The sequence below is a fragment of the Eptesicus fuscus genome, chromosome 5, assembly GCF_027574615.1.
Source record: "Eptesicus fuscus isolate TK198812 chromosome 5, DD_ASM_mEF_20220401, whole genome shotgun sequence".
In the NCBI taxonomy this organism is placed as follows: domain Eukaryota; kingdom Metazoa; phylum Chordata; class Mammalia; order Chiroptera; family Vespertilionidae; genus Eptesicus; species Eptesicus fuscus.
Window position 1 is genome coordinate 7,563,846 of NC_072477.1, and position 18,909 is coordinate 7,582,754.

General features: G+C 49.0%; 1 protein-coding gene and 1 long non-coding RNA gene across 2 annotated transcripts in view; one reads left to right on the forward strand and one right to left on the reverse strand.

Moving 5' to 3' along the window:
* MOK (MOK protein kinase) overlaps positions 1 to 8,000 on the reverse strand; it is a 28,485-nt gene extending 20,485 nt beyond the window's left edge. The window contains exons 1-2 of the mRNA XM_008154792.3: positions 7,839 to 8,000; positions 2,740 to 2,854 (exon numbers count right to left, since the gene is read on the reverse strand). Of these exons, the coding sequence (XP_008153014.1) occupies positions 2,740 to 2,854; positions 7,839 to 7,845 (122 nt within the window). The 5' untranslated portion in view covers positions 7,846 to 8,000. The remainder of the gene's footprint in view (positions 1 to 2,739; positions 2,855 to 7,838) is intronic.
* A 54-nt stretch (positions 8,001 to 8,054) lies between these two features.
* Positions 8,055 to 9,462, forward strand: LOC129148955 (uncharacterized). The gene is made up of 3 exons (XR_008555948.1): positions 8,055 to 8,135; positions 9,117 to 9,242; positions 9,362 to 9,462. It is a non-coding gene; the product is annotated as an uncharacterized LOC129148955 (long non-coding RNA).
* The last annotated feature ends 9,447 nt before the right edge of the window (positions 9,463 to 18,909 follow it).

Sequence of the window (18,909 nt, forward strand, 5' to 3'; positions counted from 1 at the left end):
TTGAGTGTGGCTCTTCCACAAAATACCATGGCTGGGCGAGTCTATTTTGAAGAAGTGGTGTTAGAAGAAGTTTAAGTTTAAAAAATTTGGCTCTCAAAAGAAATTTCATTACTGTTGATATTTGGCTCTGTTGACTAATGAGTTTGCCGACCACTGTCCTAGTCCTTCCCTCGCTTGCTCCTCAAGCCCCTCATAACAAGGAGGCCCGGCCTCAGGTGCACGAGTGTTACTGATTTCTTCTCTGCAGCTGGCTACACTGATCCTGGTTGAGGTCCTGTCAAGTTCATCCTGTTTACAGCTGGTCTGCAAAGTACTGTGCTGTATTTGAACACTAGCAAGAATAGCATTCAGTGACAATGGCCCAGACCTTGAGACCCTTGTCCTGGCTAACACCAGGGTGCCCTTTCGGTGTGTCGGGGACCTGGTGGAAGGAGGAACAGGAGGCGTGTCACCGCCAGGAAACCACGTCCTTAGGTAATGCTACCTCCTCCCGAGGGGCGGGGGTTACACGAGTGTCTGCCACCCCTCACAGGAAGGCCTCTGAAGGCAGTCTAATCTTGGTTGACTTCTAAGCCGTGTTCCAGATAGCTCTCCCTTCCTGAGGGGACCTCTGGGCCGAGCAGGCCACGCTGACGGCTGGCTCCACAGCGAGCGTGCCCGTGCAGTGTCACGGAAGTGCCTGAGTCGGGAGGCTATTTGTCAGCCCACTTTTTATTTGCGTCTCTTCACCAAGATAGCAGCTGGCAAGTCCTGTTGTCGGCAAGCACGTCTACCCCTGAGCCTGACAGTGGGACCGGTTCTCTTCTGAGAGGCAACTGTCTCGCACCTGCTGCTACCATAGTCCATCCTCAGCCATCTGAGCTGTGTCTCTCCAACGTGGCTGTTTGAGTCTGCTCCCACATACCAGGCAGTCAGTACACTGCGTCCAATTCTCTATCAGGAGTAATCTGACAGCCCTGCCCAGGTGCTCAGTGGTTAGAACATCGACCCTCGGACTGAAGGGTCTTGGGTTCAATTCCCAGTCAAGGGAACATACCTGGGTTGCAGGTTAGATCTCTGGCCCCCGTCGAAGCAAGAGCAGGAAGCAACCAATCGATGTGTCTCCCTCACATCAATGTTTCTCTCGTTCTTTCTCTCCCTCTTCCTTCTTTTCCACTCTCTCTAAAAAATCAATGGAAAAAATACCCTCAGGTGAGGATTAAAAGAAGAGTAATTTGTCGCACAGGGGAAGAAGTGGCAGAGGAAGGCAGGAGACCAGCAACAGCAGTCTCGGCAGAGCAGGTAACGGCCACACACTGTGGGCAGTGAGGACGAGGAATCTGGATTCAAATCTGGCTCTGCCCACCTAGGGACCTAGAGTGACAGCTGTCAGCTGCGTCACATCCCTCGGCACCTGTTCTCCTGCACGGAACAGAAAAAAGATGACTCTGACCCTGTGGGGATGTCTCGAGGATGAAATTACTGTTCTCCATACTCTTGGGCACCACTAGTGCCCTATACTCCTTTCTGCTCTCAGACACAATTTTTCACACTGAGAGTCTGAAATCAAGGTTTATATCCCCAAACACTTCAGAAGGCTCTGCACCAACGTGGGGGAATGACTATGCTTTTTAAAAATGTGCTTTAGATACTCAGAGACTTCAATTTCTTTGACATTAAAAGCTGAGCCTCGCCCGGCCAGTGTGGCTCAGTGGTTAAGGGTGACCTCTGAAACAGGTGGTCATGGTTTGATTCCCAGTCAGGGCACATGCCTGGGTTGCAGGCTCCATCCCCAGTAGTGGGTGTGCAGGAGGCAGCCAAACAATGATTTTTCTCTCATCATTGATATTTCTCTCCCTCTCTCCCTCTCCCTTCCTCTCACTGAAATCAATAAAACAACAACAACAAAAAAAATAAATAAAATTAAAAAGATGATCTTCAAGCGTCTGTATTGGAAAGTTTAACAGTTGGGACAAAGCCGGCATTTACCCATTATTCCGGTAGTGTGTAATGACTGTTTAGTGTGATCTAGGCCAGTGGTCGGCAAACTCATTAGTCAACAGAGCCAAATATCAACAGTACAACGATTGAAATTTCTTTTGAGAGCCAAATTTTTTAAACTTAAACTATATAGGTAGGTACATTGTTATTAACTTAATTAGGGTACTCCTAAGCTGGCCTTTGCTAAAAACTCAAGGGGCCAAAGAGCCACATGTGGCTCGCGAGCCGCGGTTTGCCGACCACTGATCTAGGCTAAGGGCAACCTCAAGGACTTTAAGAGACTCCGAGGGACACAGCCCCAGCACTCCTGCAAGGGACTAGTCCATAGCCAGAGAGTCCCCTCTCCACACACTGTCACCCCAAGGAATTGATTTCTCCAACCCTCTTTGGAAATTATTTCTCACAACATTAATTGATTCAAAATTAATTCAAACACAAGGGCCTCTGTATACTTAGACTAAGGTTTCGTTTATAAAAGTCCAACACCCAGAACTCTGAGGAACATACAGACTGTTTAAGAGAGGCATACTTTTCCAACTGAAATTTTTTGTGACCAATTAATCATTGATATCACAGTAAACTGGGATATAAATAAAATCCAGTATGACAAACATAAAATTAGTCCATAATCCTCCCTGCCTAAAGAAATTTGACTGTGTTGTACATACTACATGAATAGAATCTTCCCACGAATATGAAGTTGCCCTGTTGATTGAAACCCAAGTCCGCTTTCAGTGTTAACCTCGTCTCATCGCCTACCTTTCAAAGTGCTGTTTCATTTGTTTGCATGCATAGTAGTTTCCATCCCTCAAGCTCTGCATCTTCATAACTTCAGAAAACGTTCCCTCGCCTATTTTGCCAATTGCTTTGTAGTCTATAAATACAAACAATTATAAAAATAAGATTTTATTTATACATGTATTTTGTACTTGTTTCCAGACAGTGAACATTTTACCTGTAAGATAATCAGCAGTTGACCAGCCGGTGTGGCTCAGTGGTTGAGTGTCGACCTATGAACCAGGAGGTCATGGTTCCATTCCTGGTCAGGGCACATGCCCGGGTTGCGGGCTTGATCCCCAGCAGGGGGCGTGCAGGAGGCAGCCGATCAATGATTCTCTCTCATCATTGATGTTTCTATCTCCCTCCCTCTCCCTTCCTCTCTGAAATCAATAAAAATATATTTCAAAAAAAGATAATTGGCAGCATGTACTGAGGATTTCTCCTTTTTTATAAGGCTTAGCATTCCCCCCACTTTGTGTTCTCTTTGCAATCCCCCGCCACAGAAAGGAACCACGTGACTGGCATCCTGGGGGGATGAGAGGCTCAGACCCCACGAGATGTGGCAAGCACAGACGCAGGTGGCCCGCTGGGGTGGGTTGGCAGGAGCGCTCACATGGGCCTGGGCATTCAGCAGAGGGGACACTGTACCAGCAGCCTCGGAGCATTCCCCTGAAGGCCACCCTCTCTGGTCCCACTGAGGCCCAGCTGGGCCGCCCAGCTTCCTGCAATTCCTGCAATTCCTGATTTCCTGAAACTGACAGCAGCGGCCCTGGCCTTGCGCTACCACCACCACCACTGCCCCCTGCACAGATAATGGTTTTACAATGGCAGATGCCTTCCTGCTTGAAATGCCTAGTTTCTGTTTACAAACCAAACCCTGACAGATTCAGACATGAGTAACTTAAAGTGGGGTGTGGCTGCTAACAAAAACCTGAAAATACAGCCACTGGCAGAGAGCAGGCTGGACCAGGGGGAGCCTGGTGAATGGTGACACGATCCTGCTGCCTTCCCCAGACCAAGTGTCTGCTGGGCTGCTGGGCCTTTCCCTTTGGCCCAGGGAGAGCGGGAGGCAGGGTCACAATGATGGGATGTTGTTTCAGGGACTCTTGGAGGCTCCGGTGGAATGAGACACAGAGAGGAAGAGCAAGACTAAAAAGAAAAAGCAGTTTGAGAAGTAGGTCTAGAATCGAACCTTACGTGAAGAACTCACCAGAAGCAAACAGATCAGAAACCTATTAAACAAAAATGCTCATCACCTTCAGATCCCAAACCTGCATCAGCACAGAGCAGGCCTGGGAAACTGTTCAGCCTAAAGGAGGCAGCCTCTTCCACACCCCTTCCATATGGCACATTAAAAAAAATATATATATTTATATATATATATATTTATATATATATATATTTATTTATTTCAGAGAGGGAGGGAGAGGGAGATAGAAACATCAATGATGAGAGAGAATCCTTGACTGGCTGCCTCATGCACGCCCCCTACTGGGGATTGAGCCCGAAACCCAGGCATGTGCCCTGACCGGGAATCGAACCATGACCTCTTGGTTCATAGATCGACACTCAACCACTGAGCCAAGCTGGTTGGGCTGAACTGCTTGTTTAAGTAGAAAAAAGATATTAGAAAGATAAGAGTCCATATCCTCTGACTCAGCAGTTACAGTTCCAGGTTTCGATCCCGAGAGTACCAACAGAGACCGAGCAAGATTCATAGTCAAAGATATTTGTCACAGTGTCACGGCAGCAAGGATGCTAAAAACGTAAGTAGCTGATATCAAGGAAATGACATTCATCATGGAACAGCCACAAGCTAAATATTATGCAGCCATTAAAAACCATGCTTTCAAATCCCATTTAACGATACAGGAAAATGTTCAGCCATTATTTAATGTGAAGGGAGAAGAGGATGCAATGATCCTACAAATACATACACATGCATAGAAGATGGAATGTAAAGATGTAAACATTTTAAAAGATAGTATATATGTCTGGGTGGGATTGATGGTGATCTTAATTTGCTCATTATACTTTTCTATCGTTTTCAATGTTCAAGATGAATTTATATTCCTTTAAATGTGTGTGGTGTGGGCATTCTCAAGAACTTGAAGAAATCAGTGAGGCCGTTGGCTAACTGCTAACAGAACAATGAGCTTAAAATGAACTGTCCTAACACTACAACAGCAGTTTACAGGGAGAGGCATACAGCTCACCAGAGCCGAGGGCCAGTTCCTGAAAGCCAGGCTGTGGCCTGAGGAATTCAGATTTGAGATGAGAAGAGGCAATTTTATACAACAAATTCCAATTTGTGTTTTATCACAGATAAATTAAGTTAAGCAGACTTCCTTAAAAACAACAACAAAAAGCAGACAGCCCGACTGGTGTGGCTCAGTGGTTGAGCATCGGCCTGTGAACCAGGAGCTCATGGTAGATTCCTGGTCAGGGCACATGCCCGATGGCAGGCTCGATCCTCAGTAGGGGGCATACAGTACAGGAGGCAACCGATCAATGATTCTCTCTCATCATTGATGTTTCTATTTCTCACTCCCTCTCTCTTCCTCGCTGAAATCAATATATATATATTGATATATATATATTTTAAAATGGCCAACTGTACACTTTAAAGTGGGTTCAGTACAAACTCCACGTGTGGGCCAACATTGCAGGCTCCTCCAGACCATCGAAATTAGACGTCAACAAATGGAACCTGCAGCCCTGGAGGAGGCTGTCTGAGGTGGGAAGAGGGTCACCATTTCCTCCATGGCTCCTTCAGTAACAGAAGACCTGGTTACAAAACAAGGATGAGGGGGGGAGGGGTAGAGAACGGCCCCCTCTCATCTGCAACAGAACCCACGTATTTCACAGGCCTTGAGGGTTAGACAAGCAAGATGAAGACACACACAACGCTGTGAAGGGTGCAGAGCTGAGCTAGGGAAAATCCCCGCCCCGCATTAATGGGACTAGAAATAAATAGTCACCCAAAACAAAACGAACCATCCACCCAGACTCAAGGACAAAGAGGACTTAATATTACCGAATAAAAAAGGTGGAAAAAGGAAAATAAATGAGATCATTTGTGTTCACTAAGATTCTATTCACTTTTATTAAAGCAAGGCTCGTTTGTTTAAGCGGAATCTAAGCCTTATTTAACCGTGAAAGTGGAGGTCAAGTTCACTTTTTGTGAAAAGAGCAAGTTGTCAGGGCCAAGTGCAAACATTTGTACTCAAGCACTGCTTCTGAAGCTCTTAATCCGCAGGTGACGTGCAGCAGAGCTGTGGGGCCCAGCCAGCTGAGGAATGGACAGAACTGGGGGAGGTTAATTGCTATGTTCGGGGCATGTGCCCGGACTACAGTTATCAGGGAGAAGATTCCGCTTCTAATGTCTACTCTTTTCAAGAGATTAAGTAATTCAAACCAAATGATGAAAACAAGGTCAGGAACCTCCAAGGAAAAGTTCTGCACCCAATTAATGACACGGTGTAGTGAGGAAAACTGTGACCTGAATTACTAAACATCCTGAAAACACAAAAAGACAGAAAATTATTCCTAACTGCGTGAACATTTTACATTTAATTGCACCCTGCTCTGGCTGGCATGGCTCAGTAGTTAGAGCGTCGGTCAGAGCACCAAAGGGTCTCTGGTTCATTTTCCCGTCAGGGACACATACCTGGATTGCAGGTTTGATCCCCAGCCCTGGTTGGGGCCCGTGCGGGAGGCAACCAGTCCATGTGTCTCTCTCACATTGATTTTTTTTTTTTCTCTCTCTCCCCCTCCCTACCCCTCTCACTCTCTCTCTAAAAAATCAATGAAAAAAATATCTTCCAGTGAGGATTAACAATAACAACAAAATTAAAAAATAAAATTTAAATTGCACCCTTTGGCCCTGGCTGGGTAGCTCAGTTGGTTAGAGCTTTGTTCCGATATGACAAAGTTGTGGGTTTGATTCCTGGTTAGGGCACATGCCTGGGGTTGTGGACTTGATCCCCAGTAGGAGACGTGCAGGAGGCAGCCAATCAATAAACACACACACACACACACACACACACACACACACACACACACACATATATAGTTATTGATTTCAGAGAGGAAGGGAGAGGGAGAGATAGTAACATCAATGATGAGAGAGAATCATTGATCGCAGCCTCCTGCATGCCCCACACCAAGGATCCAGCCTGCAACTGAGGCATATGCCCTGACCCGAAACCAAACCTCGACCTCCTGGCTCATAGGTCTACACTCAACCACTGAGCAACACCAGCCGGGCAATAAAAACATATTAAAAAAAGAAAAGACACAAAAGGCAGGACGCTGCCAAATTAAAGGAGACCAAAGAAATAGGATATCAAAATGCAATTTCTGATTTTTGATTGGATCCCGGAAAAAATAAAAACACCTATAATGAACATTATTGGGATGACTGGGGGAATCTGAATTATAGACTGCATACTCGATGACAGTGTTGTATCAACATGTTAGTTGTACTGTGACTGTGTAGGACTATGTCCTTGTTCTTAGCAGACACTTGCTGAATTGTTAGTGCCGAAATGTCATGATGTCTACAACGAACTTTCAAAGGTTCAGCAAAAATGAATACATCGCTTAGAGAGAAAATGCCAGAACAGAGTGGGGCATCTAGGTGAAGGATTTATAAACATTTAAGGAACTCTCCTTGCAACTTTTCTGCAGCTTCAAAAATTTGCAAAATAAATAGTAGTTGGAAAGGAAAAAGATAAGTTAGTTATTTTTAATATCTTTGTCACACAATTTATGCCATATACCGCTACTAACTGACAATTAGGATACGATGCAAATTTAACATTACAACTACACTAACGGAATTAATCTTTTCACAGCAAAGGAAGACCGAAATTTTTTGCACCTTCGACTCATCGGATCTTCCAGCCCAGGGGCGGGGGGGGGCTGGGGGCCTCCCCGAGTGACGCCCAAGGCGATGAGGCCGGCCCCTTAAGGTCCGGGTCCCCTGGGGCCCTCCGGCCGCCCTCGCTCCCAGGGCCCCTCGGGCTCCGCCACACCCCCGCGTCCCCGCCCCGGCCCGGCCCGGCCCCACTCACTCTTCATCCTGGACGCGGAGGCCGGCGACCAGCCCTGGCCGACACTGGGCGGAGAGGAAAGGGGCGGGCAGGGTGGGCCCTGGCTTCCACGCCTCCGAGGCGGGGTCTCGAACTAGGACCTCCGCGGTGGTCCCGGTCGGAGCGTTAGGACCCGGCCGCCATGTTGTGTCTCCGTCTCCCTGGCAACCGTCAAGCCCGGGACGCCCCGGGATGCCTCCCGCGCGTGCGCGAAACGGCTGCGGGAAACTGGAGCGATAGACTCGGAGCCCCGGCGGACTGTGCAGACACAAAGTCGGGGTGGGAGGCGGGGGTGATCGCACACTTCTCGGGGGGCGCAGGGGAGCTGCCTGAGCAAAGTAGGGGCTGGTCCAGCAGAAGAGGGCGGAGTGTTCCAGCCAGAGGGCGGGCGGGCGGGCGACACGTCAGGGAGCGTGGGACCCATCCCTCCGCCCAACCCAGGGTCCTGCGGAGGGGACAGGCCGAAGCGAAGGCGAAGGGGTCTTGCGTCCCAGACAAGGCTGCGAACTTGGTCTGCAGGGTACAGGGAGCCACGAAACGTCTTCAGCAGGGGAATGGCGAGGAGAGACCTGGGTTAGAGTGAGCCCTTTGACAGCGCGTGCATTGGGAAGGACCCAGGGGAGGGGCTGCAGGGGACCACGGTCAGAAGGATGGAAAAAGAGGAGTTAACGAAAAAAAACAAAAACAACAACATTGAAACCTGTAAAGAATTTTTGTGAGTTTATTTGAGCCAAACTGTCGACATATGCCGGGAAGCAGAACCTCAATGAATTGAGATAATGCTCCGGAGAATGCAGGGTTACATCTATATTTATACATTGATATCAAAGGAAAGGGACGTAGGTGAGTTACAGGAAATCCATTGGTGATAGATTAGGGAGGTGGGACAAAGCAAAGCCGGGAAACCTCTGGGATAGGGTGAAAAGTGAAATGATGGACATGTGCTTCTCTTACAGAGATAGATACAGGATACTTTAACGTAATTAACAGTTGACAATTAACTTGATAACAATAACAATGAGGGAATGTCCCGGTGCCATTTGTTGTGCCCTGAGGGGGTCCGGGGTAAAAAGGAAGTTACAAGTTACCCAGACATCTCACAGATATGTTATCTTAGAGGCAAAAAGGCAAATGGGCTCAGTAAAGAAGATCTAAGTTGATCTTTGTCAGGGAAGATATCAGACTAGGACATGACTACCCACTATAACCTGTTTGTAGTTAAATATTTAATTTTCAAACCATCCTTTGTGGTTATTCCAGGTCTCTGAGTTTGCAAGACTGCCACGCAGGCCTCCCCTGAGCTTGTCAGGTTAGCATGTGGCTCCTTTTGTCCACAGAGGGTAGCACCCAGAGTTTGCCCGAAGAGTCTCCACCCGGGTCAATGAGGTGGGTGCAAGGGAAGACAGCTGGGTTGTGGCTCGGTGGCTGGCTGGTGAAGGGAGCTGCAGAAGGGGGTTTGCGTGACCTTGCAGCCTAGGGGCCCCCACCCCCATCCTCTCTCACAGGGCATCTCCATGCTGACCTTTCACCTACCAGATGGGCAAAGATGAAGACCCAGAAAGGAGTCAATGAAGGAGGAGTGTGGGGAACAGGCGCTCACTCTCAACGTGAGTGTGAGCTGGCACAGAAGCGGGTTGGAATTACCTGTTAATTAAAAAATAGATTTATACATTTTTCCTAAGCTACTAGTATTTCTGCTCTAGCTGCCCTAGGACCAGACCACCAGGTCTGACAAGCCCTGAGCCCTACCACCCAGAGCAAAAGGGAAACTGCACGCAGTGTACCCCATTTTGGTAAAAAGTAACAGGGAGGAGGTTAATGTCTGCATTACCTATTCCAAGGCCTTTGGGTTTCTGGGAGGAAGAGCTATGGAGGACTTCCCCTTTCCACATTACATAGATAACTATAGTATTGACTTTTTTTTTTTTTGATCAACAGAATTATTTTTGTATCAGAATTTTTAAAAATAATCAAATTGATACATGGAAACAAACAAAAAAAAGGTAAATGCAAGTGTTATGGGCTGCATGCCAGTACCCCCCAATTTCATATGCTAAATCTTTTTTTAATATATATTTTATTGATTTTTTACAGAGAGGAAGGGAGAGGGATAGAGAGTTAGAAACATCGATGAGAGAGAAACATCGATCAGCTGCCTCCTACACTCCTCCTACTGAGGATGTGCCTGCAACCAAGGTACATGCCCTTGATGGGAATCGAACCCGGGACACTTAAGTCTGCAGGCCGACGCTCTATCCACTGAGCCAAACCAGTTAGGGCCATATGGCGAATCTTAATCCCCAAGGTGGTGGTGTGACGACGTGGGGACTTTGGAAGGTGACTAGGTCATAAGTAAGATTATTTAAAAAAATTCTGATACAAAAATAAGTAGGGTTAGTTGCCCTTGTAGAAAAAAACCCAGAAAGCTCCCTCTCCCCTTCCACCATGTGAGGACACAGCGAGAAGATGCTGTCTGTGAACTGGAATGAGGCTCCTCACCAGACAGGGAATCTGCCAGGGCCTTGATCTCGGATTTCAGCCTCCAGACAGCAAGATGAATAAGCCCCACAGTTTGTGGTGTCTGTTAAACAGCAACCCAAACAGACTAAGACACTGAGTTAAAGGTTATACTTTAAACTGTATATTATATTACTCTTAATAGGTCAATCATGTTATTTTTAAGGAGACATAAGGCAAAATCCCAACCCACAGTTTTATCTAGGCTGGGGGACAAGTGTCTGATGCAACAGCTTCGGTCAGCTCCTCAATTCTGACCCGCCTGGGTCAATCCTGCACGTAGCAGGGCGATCTGTTCCAAATGCAGATCGATTTAAGGTGATGCCCCCCACAATCTTACCCTCTTGTCCACTTAAAACACTTTGCCAGTTCCCAGTGCTCCCAGATAAACACAAAACCTAGCATGAGTTGGCAGACCATTCACATCTGGCCATGCCTACATCTCCAACCCATCTCTTGCATGCACAGACACTCCTAGGAGCACACACACTCATGCACACATGCGTGCACACCAGCACCCTGGCCCTACCACTTGCCCTGTTGCACATCATCAGCCCCTGTGTCATTCATGGGATGTTGTATGTTTGCAACCAGCCCTTTCACCAGGTCCAGAGAAGCAGAAGTTCCTGTCCACCAACTGCCCTGAATGCCCGGGGAGGGCGCTGACATTCACTCACTGAACCGCTACTGTGGGCCAGACCACTTCCAAGCACTCCGTGGGGATAAACAGATTTACTTCATTTGTTCCATGTGCTGACAAAAAGGGAGACTGACTCCCTATTCCCAATTGGCACCAGAGAAACCATTGGATGAGAGACAGGCATGGGCTCCAGGGTGGAAGACAGAAGGGAGACCCTGTAGAGACCTGGGTGGGGGTAGTGAGGGTGCTGAGTATCCACACGCAGCAATGGAGGAGGTGGGACAGACGGAAGACACGCCTGCTCTTGAGTCTCCCTTGCACAGCCCTGCACACAGGTCCTCAGCCCTCTGGCAGATACAAGCCCTGGTCCACCTGTCAGGGCACAGGATGGGAGGTTCCCAGGGAGGCAGGGATAACCCAGTGCCCAAGGCACCCCCTCCACCTGCTCCTCACCCCCAGCATGGAGGCTGCAGCTGGGAGTCCCTTCCTCTCCTGTGGCTTCTCTCCAGGAGCATAGGAGACAGTGACCGGGCAGGTGGGCAGGGACCAGAGCTCTCCACACTGCCTGTGAAACGCTCACTCCCGGAAATCAGGGTGAGCGCAAGGTTGGTCCTTCTGGGGCTGCGAGGGAAAATCTCTCCCAGCTTCTGGTGCTGCCAGCTGTCCTGGTTCCCTGGCTTGGAGACCCATCCTCCCCACCCATCTCTGCGTCCAAGTCACATGACCTTCTTTCTGCGAGTGAGTCTAATTTCCCTCTTACAAGGACACCTGTCACTGCAGTGAGGGCCCAGCCATCCAAGACCCAAGGCCTCCTCTGAACGTGATTACATCTGCAAAGGCCCTATTCCCAAATAAGGCCACGGTCACTATGTCCCACCCGCATGGCTTTGGGGACACTGTAGAACACACCTCAGAAGAGGTATCACGCGGCCCAAGGTGGAGTGGAAACACCAGTCTTAGAACAGCAGAGCAGGAATTTCTTGTAAATACTGGTAAATACACGCCCAGGCACAAGGACACATTTCCCTATGGGCATGTCCTCTCCCCCGTCAGTGCACCCGTGTGTGACAAGATTCACGCCCTGCGACAAGCACGGCCCCTTCCGTGGCAGGGCGGGAAGAGGCCTCTGTGCCAGGACCTGCAGGGCTTCGCAGGATGAAGGGAGAACTCATCTCTGCACTCCCCACCTCCTCCTGGTACAGCTTGGCTAGAGGAGACACACTGCTGCTGCGCGGTTCCCTGCACTGCCGCCGCCCGCCAGCAGGGGGCCGCGCCCCTCACAGAGCCTGCTCTCCGCCCGGAAGTCCCGCCCCTGCAGGAAGTAACCAGGTGCCTCAGGAAGAGGGCAGGGTCCAGGGGCTTAGGAGTGCCTGGCCAGAATGGCTGCTGGCAGCAAGGGACCCTGGAAACCTCGAAGCGGACATGGGCCTGGGGCGGCGGGCGGGGCCCTGAGGCGGCTGACCCTGCGGGGGGAGCGGAGCTGGTGCGGCGACCCCGGAGGGCATCCCCGCAGGAGACGTGCTCACTGCGGGGAGTCAGTCAGCTTCTGCAGCAAAGATGGGGAGTGGGGGCCGCGGGGCACGGGGCGCGGGCTGAGGACCGCCCTGCTCAGGCCCGGGTCCTCCGGGGTGGAGCTCCCCGCTCTGCGTGGACCCGCCGCTGAGGGAGGCGCCTTCTGAGTCGGGTTTGTTTCTGAGGAAGACTCCTCCTCACAGGCCAGGCCGCCCTCCCCGCAGAGGGAGATGGAGCCATGCCTGCCTCTGCCCCGTGTGGCCCCGCTCAGGGCGCTGCTCCAGGGCCGCCCGGGCCCAAGTCCTCCTGTGACGGACCGGGACCCTCCTCAGCCAAAGGCTCTGGGCTCAGACAATGTCACCGAGTTTAGTGAAAGCCATCGGCCCTGGCCACCTGCTGCAGGTCCGGCGTCCACTGGACTGAGCACAGGAGGTCACTGGGCCACTTCCCACGCCAACCTGCTCTCCTGGCCTGAGGACACCAGGAAGGACTGGATGCGGGGCCTCATCATGGTGCCTGGGCGCATGGCGGCCCCTGAAACCTGTGCAGAGCCATGAGCTCTCCGGGGTGGCGGCCATTAAGCTCCAGTTCTGTGGTGACAGGAGCGTCCTCGTGGGACCCAGACTGTGTCAGGAGCCCGTGGGTCCGTCACTGAGCTGCTCTTGAGTCATTTATCAATCAAACATGAGGTCTCTGCAGAGTTGTGTGCAAGTCCCATCGGAACTCATGTACGTGCTTAGCAACTTCAGCAACAGGAATGGTATTGCTCCTTTTAAATGCTCTCCTAAGTTATAGTTTATATTGAAGACATCAAATGCATTCAGAATTTCAGATATTTGGTGTAGTTAAGTAATTTCAATCATGTGTTGAAAACGTTCAACCTGAGTATTTCATACATAAATTATTTTTATGTCTGCAGAATTCTTATTTCCCTTTTTAAAAATATCTTTCTATTGATTTCAGAGAAGAAGGGAGAGGGAGAGAGAGAAAAACATCAATGATGAGAGAGAATCTGATGGGCAGCCTCCTGCTGGCCTCACATTGGGGATTGAGCCTGCAACCTGGGCCTGTGCCCTGACCAGGATTCAGACCTCGGGTCCCTAGGTCATAGGTCGACTCTCAACCACTGAGTTATGCCATCAGGGCTAATTTCTCTTTTAAAAGTTATATTTGAGCATAATGTTGTGGTCATAGTATGTTCTTCAGGTTAATTTTCGTGAAGGGGCTCCAGTAGGGAGTTTACAGATTACATTATTATTTGTTACCCACAGAGAATCCCCCGTCTATGTGCGCTGGCCTCTGTGAGGTCACTCCCTCCTGCCCATCTGTGCCTTTCTCTGGAGTCTTCTAGCATTTAGGGTTTGTCCTTCAGCAATGTCACGTGTGTATCACACTCTCACCTGTCTGGCTGAGCTCACCTGCAGCCACAATTGAAGCAGCCCCCCTTAACCTGCCCCTCCCCTCCAGGTTTCCTCTTCCAGCTCCTGATCCTCAGAGTTTAACCTTTTACGTCTAGTGGCCAAGTGGCTGGTCACAGCTGCCAGTTCTGTCTCGGGGTCTTTCTTCGCAGGTCCTGCAGGTCTGGGTTTGTGCAGGTCTTACTTCCCAACTGGACCTACGACACCGCTCCATGCCTCCTCCAGGCTCAGTGCGCCTTCAGAAGGAGTGCTGTTAGGTGGGCTGCCTTGCAGACAGAGCTAGGCAGTGGTCTTTTTCCAGTGAGCCAGACGGCTGCTGGCTGAGGCAGTCCACCTTGACCTAGAAGACGAGAGGGTGTGCTTACAGGGGAGGCTCCAGTGCTCTGGCGGATTGTTCTGTGCTGCATCCAACAGTCCTTGTGGCCATGTATCCATACTGTCCACGCATACTGGTTTTTAAAGTGGATGACCTTGCCCTGACCGGTTTGGCTCAGTGGATAGAGTGTCAGCCTGCAGACTCAAGGGTCCCAGGTTCGATTCTGATCAAGGGCATGTACATTGGTTGCAGGCACATACCCAGTAGGGGGTGTGCAGGAGGCAGCTGGTCGATGTTTCTCTCTCATCGATGTTTCTAACTCTCTATCCCTCTCCCTTCCTCTCTGTAAAAAAATCAATAAAATATATTTTTTAAAAAGAGACTAAAAAAAAGGTGGATGCCCTGTGGGCATGTGTATCCTACCATGTGTATATGGATGCGTTGATTTTAAAAGTACTGACACTTTCAGCATAAACACTTCAGCTTGTTGAAAAGAAGGATCCCTGAGAGGAACTTGCTGTCACGATTGTCAGGTATTGGCGATGACGTTTGGTCTGTTTCATTCGTGCAGGCCACAGCTCCCTTTCTGGAGACCGCAGTGAGGAAGTTTGATGACGTCTACAAAAAGGAAGCGAGGGCAAAGAGGGTGGCAGCCTGTTCGCCATCATTGCCCATTTGTATGACTTCCCCGTGGTACAGTCTCTCTGCATATTCGACATTTTGGAAAAACTTACTGGGATTTGCACAAAGATACCGAACTGATCCTATTACTTCTGAGAAATGTCTCCAGAAGTGATCACAGAGACCCAGGCCAAAGCCAGCAGGGCAGGCAGCAAGTTCCAGGACAAGACCAGGTACCGTGGGTCACTCAACCTGCCTCCTAAGTGCCTCAATCCTCAGAAGCTGACCAGCACATAGAAATAAGTGGGGAAATGTTATGTTTCATTTCCTAGTAATCTTTTATCTTCTGCTTCTGCGATTTGATTTTTTTTTTATCTTTCAAACTACAGGCCCAGTGCACAGATTCGGCTCTCCAACATCCCCCAATGGGGGCCAGATTGCGAGAGGGCACAGGCCGGACCAAGGGACCCCAGTGATGCATCATCAGGGCCAGGAAGGGACCTTGGGAGGGCTCCAGGGCATGTCTGGCCCATCTGGCCCAGTCCCGGTCGTCTGGACCCCAGCAGCAAGCTAACCTACCAGTAAGAGCATCTGGTCAAACGGTTGGAGGGACAGTTAGCATATTAGGCTTTTATATAGAGAGCTTTTATAGAGAGAGACTAGAGGCCCGGTACACAGGATTCGTGTACTGGTGGGGTGGATGGCCTGCAGGGATCTGCCTGCTGTGGAAGCTCCATTCATCCTGATCAGCCTAGCAGCGCTAACACTGTCGGAGTGCACTGACAACCAGGGGACAGCTCCTACATTGAGCGTCTGCCCCCTGGTGGTCAGTGAGCATCATAGCGACTGGTCATCATTTTGGTCTTTCCACAGTTCAGTCGCTGGGCTTTTATTAAATAGGATGTGAACAAGCCTTGTTTTATTACTAAGAATAGGATATTTTGTAAGTTTAAGAATTGATTTTTTAAATGCTCATCTACTTAAAAGATGTTTACTGAGGAAGGTCATGTGGTTCAGGGCTTAGGTATCAGCTCACCTGGACTTCTAGCTCAGCCACTGGACAGCAATGTGACCTGAGCCTTCCAAGCCTCAGTTGCCCCGTCTAGAAATCAGGGCTGGGCATAGCTCTGACCTTGTTTCCTTTTCTGCAGATCAGAGATAGGGGAGGGCGGGGAAGCCCCTAGGGATGTGTGAGAACCAGGAAAAGGGTTCGTGTGGGGCCCACAGGGGAGCAGGGAGGAGGCCGTTGCAAGGACTTGGGCTTTTATCCTGGAGGCACCTGAAGGGTTCTGAGTGGGAAAATGGCCCGGGAAGTCTTTGTGCTAACGGTCCCGTTGGCTACAACATAGAAGACGGATGTAGTCAGGCAGGTGTACCCCCCTTCAGGGGTCGGAGATCACAGTGGGAGGACTAGCTCAGTTGGAGTGGGTGTGGGTGTGGGTGTGAGGACTGACCAGGTAGGGTATGGATGGGAGGGAAGGCCAGAGTCAGCCCATGTTCTCAGTTTGGGCCTTCAGTGGACAGGAGTGCATGCAGGAGACCTATGCTCAAAAAGGAAGATGGGCTCTTTTCTGATATCCCGTAATAGTCACTGGGAGGAGTTGTGGTCTGAGCCCTCCGAGGAGGTCCTGAGGCCCTGAGGTGGCAAGCCTCAGGCTTAGAATCACTGACCTTCAGACATTTGAGAGGACGAGCGGGAGGAAGGTCACCAGAGACAGGCCATGGTGTCACAGAGAAGAAGCTTCCCCTGTATTGAATGCCCAGAGATTAGCTTTACAACACAGAAGTCAGCCTGGCTAACGTGGCTCAGTGGTTGAGCATGGACCTATGAACCAGGAGTCCCTGGTTTGATTCCTGGTTGCAGACTCCATCTCCAGTGTTGGGTTTGCAGGAGGCAACTGATCAATGATTCTCTCTCATCATTGATGTTTCTCCCCTTCCTCTTTCCCCCTTGAAATTATATATATATATATATATATATATATATATATATATATATATACAGTTTGTTTTGTTTTAATCCTCACCCAAGTATATTTTTCCATTGACTTTTTAGAGAGAGTGGAAGAGAAAGGGAAGACTGAGAGAAATATCAATGTGAGAGACACATATCCATTGGTTGTCTCTTGCACATGCCCCAACCAGGGCCTGAGCCAGGGAGGAGCCTGCATCCTAGGTATGCCCTTGACTGGAATTGAACCCAAGATGCCCCATCCATAGGCTGACGCTCTATCCACTGAGCCAATCCGGGTGGGGCTTCATGTGAGTGTGTGTGTGTGTGTGTGTGTGTATTATTGGTTTCAGAGAGGAAAGGAGACGGGGGAGGGAGAAACATCAATAAGAGAATCATTGATTGGCTGCCTCCTGCTTACTCCACACTGGAGATTAAGCCCACAACTGGGGCATGTGCCCTGACCTGGAATTAAATCATGACCACCTGGCTCATAGGTCAACACTCAGCCACTAAGCCAGGCCAACTAGGTTCAGGTGCCAGTATAAATACTTGTATAAATAAAAAAAAATTTTATTGCCGGTTTAGTTCTCTTCAAGGTATTCTTTGAAACTATTGGGAAATTTGGTAGGAATTTAGAAGTTAAAATTTGACAATTACCTTCTAAGTTGTAATGGAACCCATTCTTTCTTTAAATCCTATCTCAGGGATATGATCGCTGATTAGAAAGAGAGAGAATCGATGATGTTAGAGAAAAGCATCAGTTGGTTGCCTCTCATATGCACCCCCACTGCGGACTGAACGCCCAACCTAGGTATGTGCCTTGACTGGGAATTGAACCCACAGTCTTCCATGTACAGAATGATGACCCACCCAACTGAGCCACCCCAGTCTGGTCATGGAACCAATATTTAGAAAAGAAAACCTTATATTCCTCCTAAGATTTCTGCATATTGAAAGTCCAAAATACAGCTAAGTCAATGGGAATTGATGGAACATTATGATGACTTTGAGTGGGTTAAAGGAGATACGATGTATGCAACATGCTCATCGCTGTGCCAGGCTGGCACTCACTCTTTTGTGGTTTCAGTCGACCTCATCCTGTTTTCTGTGTCATGTATTCTCCCTAAAATAGCTCTAGGTTCATAAATTTTGCATCATTTCTCTGAAGCATTGGCCCCAAAAATTGGGAGCAGAGAATTTAAAATTTTAGCATCGACTCAATATCTCACTGGCGTAAGCTCATAAATCTGACCATTATTGCAATCTTGATTTGCATAATGATGATAAAAGAAGTAATTTTCAATATATCAACGTTCTAATCTGTTTGAGAGTTGTACGCCCTGGCGCATGGGAGGTAACATGGGAATGCAGCTGCCGGGAATGGCCTAGATCAGTGATGGGCAACCTTTTGAGCTTGGTGTGTCAAACTTCGCCAAAAAACTGAGCATAACTCGGGTAGTGTGTCACTTTGAGGAAAAAACATTATTTCGCAAATGTTTCATCCTCAGGAGCAGCAAATGTTTCATCCTCGGCACGCGGCCGCCTCAGCGGCCACGTGTCATCAGAAATGGCTACGCGTGTCAGTGCTGACACGCGTGTCATAGGTTCGCCATCGCTGGCCTAGATTAACAACCTTTGTTGCCTGTATGCTGGTCCCTGAGGCACCCGCCCTCTGCCAACTCCAGCCCGCATTGCATGTAACCTGTAACCACGGTACCTTGCCTACTTTCCCATGCGTGTAATTTCTACTTTCCCATGGAACCTGTGTCATTCTACCCAACAGCAGCAGCTGGCTTATGGGAGAGTAGAGCAGATGTTTGTGGATGACCTGCTGCTCTCCCATTCTGCCCACATGAATGGAATAAACGCCATATAGGAGCCAACCCAGTGTCTGCTACATTCGATCAAGTAGTAACCAGCAGCCTGGACCCATTGGTTGTCCAGTGTCACTTTAAGTAATTTCATAACAGTTATTGGAACTGGATTATTAATAAAAATGCCAGTCAGTACTATTTTTCTCTGTAACGTAAGTCCAAATATCTCATTTACTTAAAATTTTTAAAATTTATTTTAAA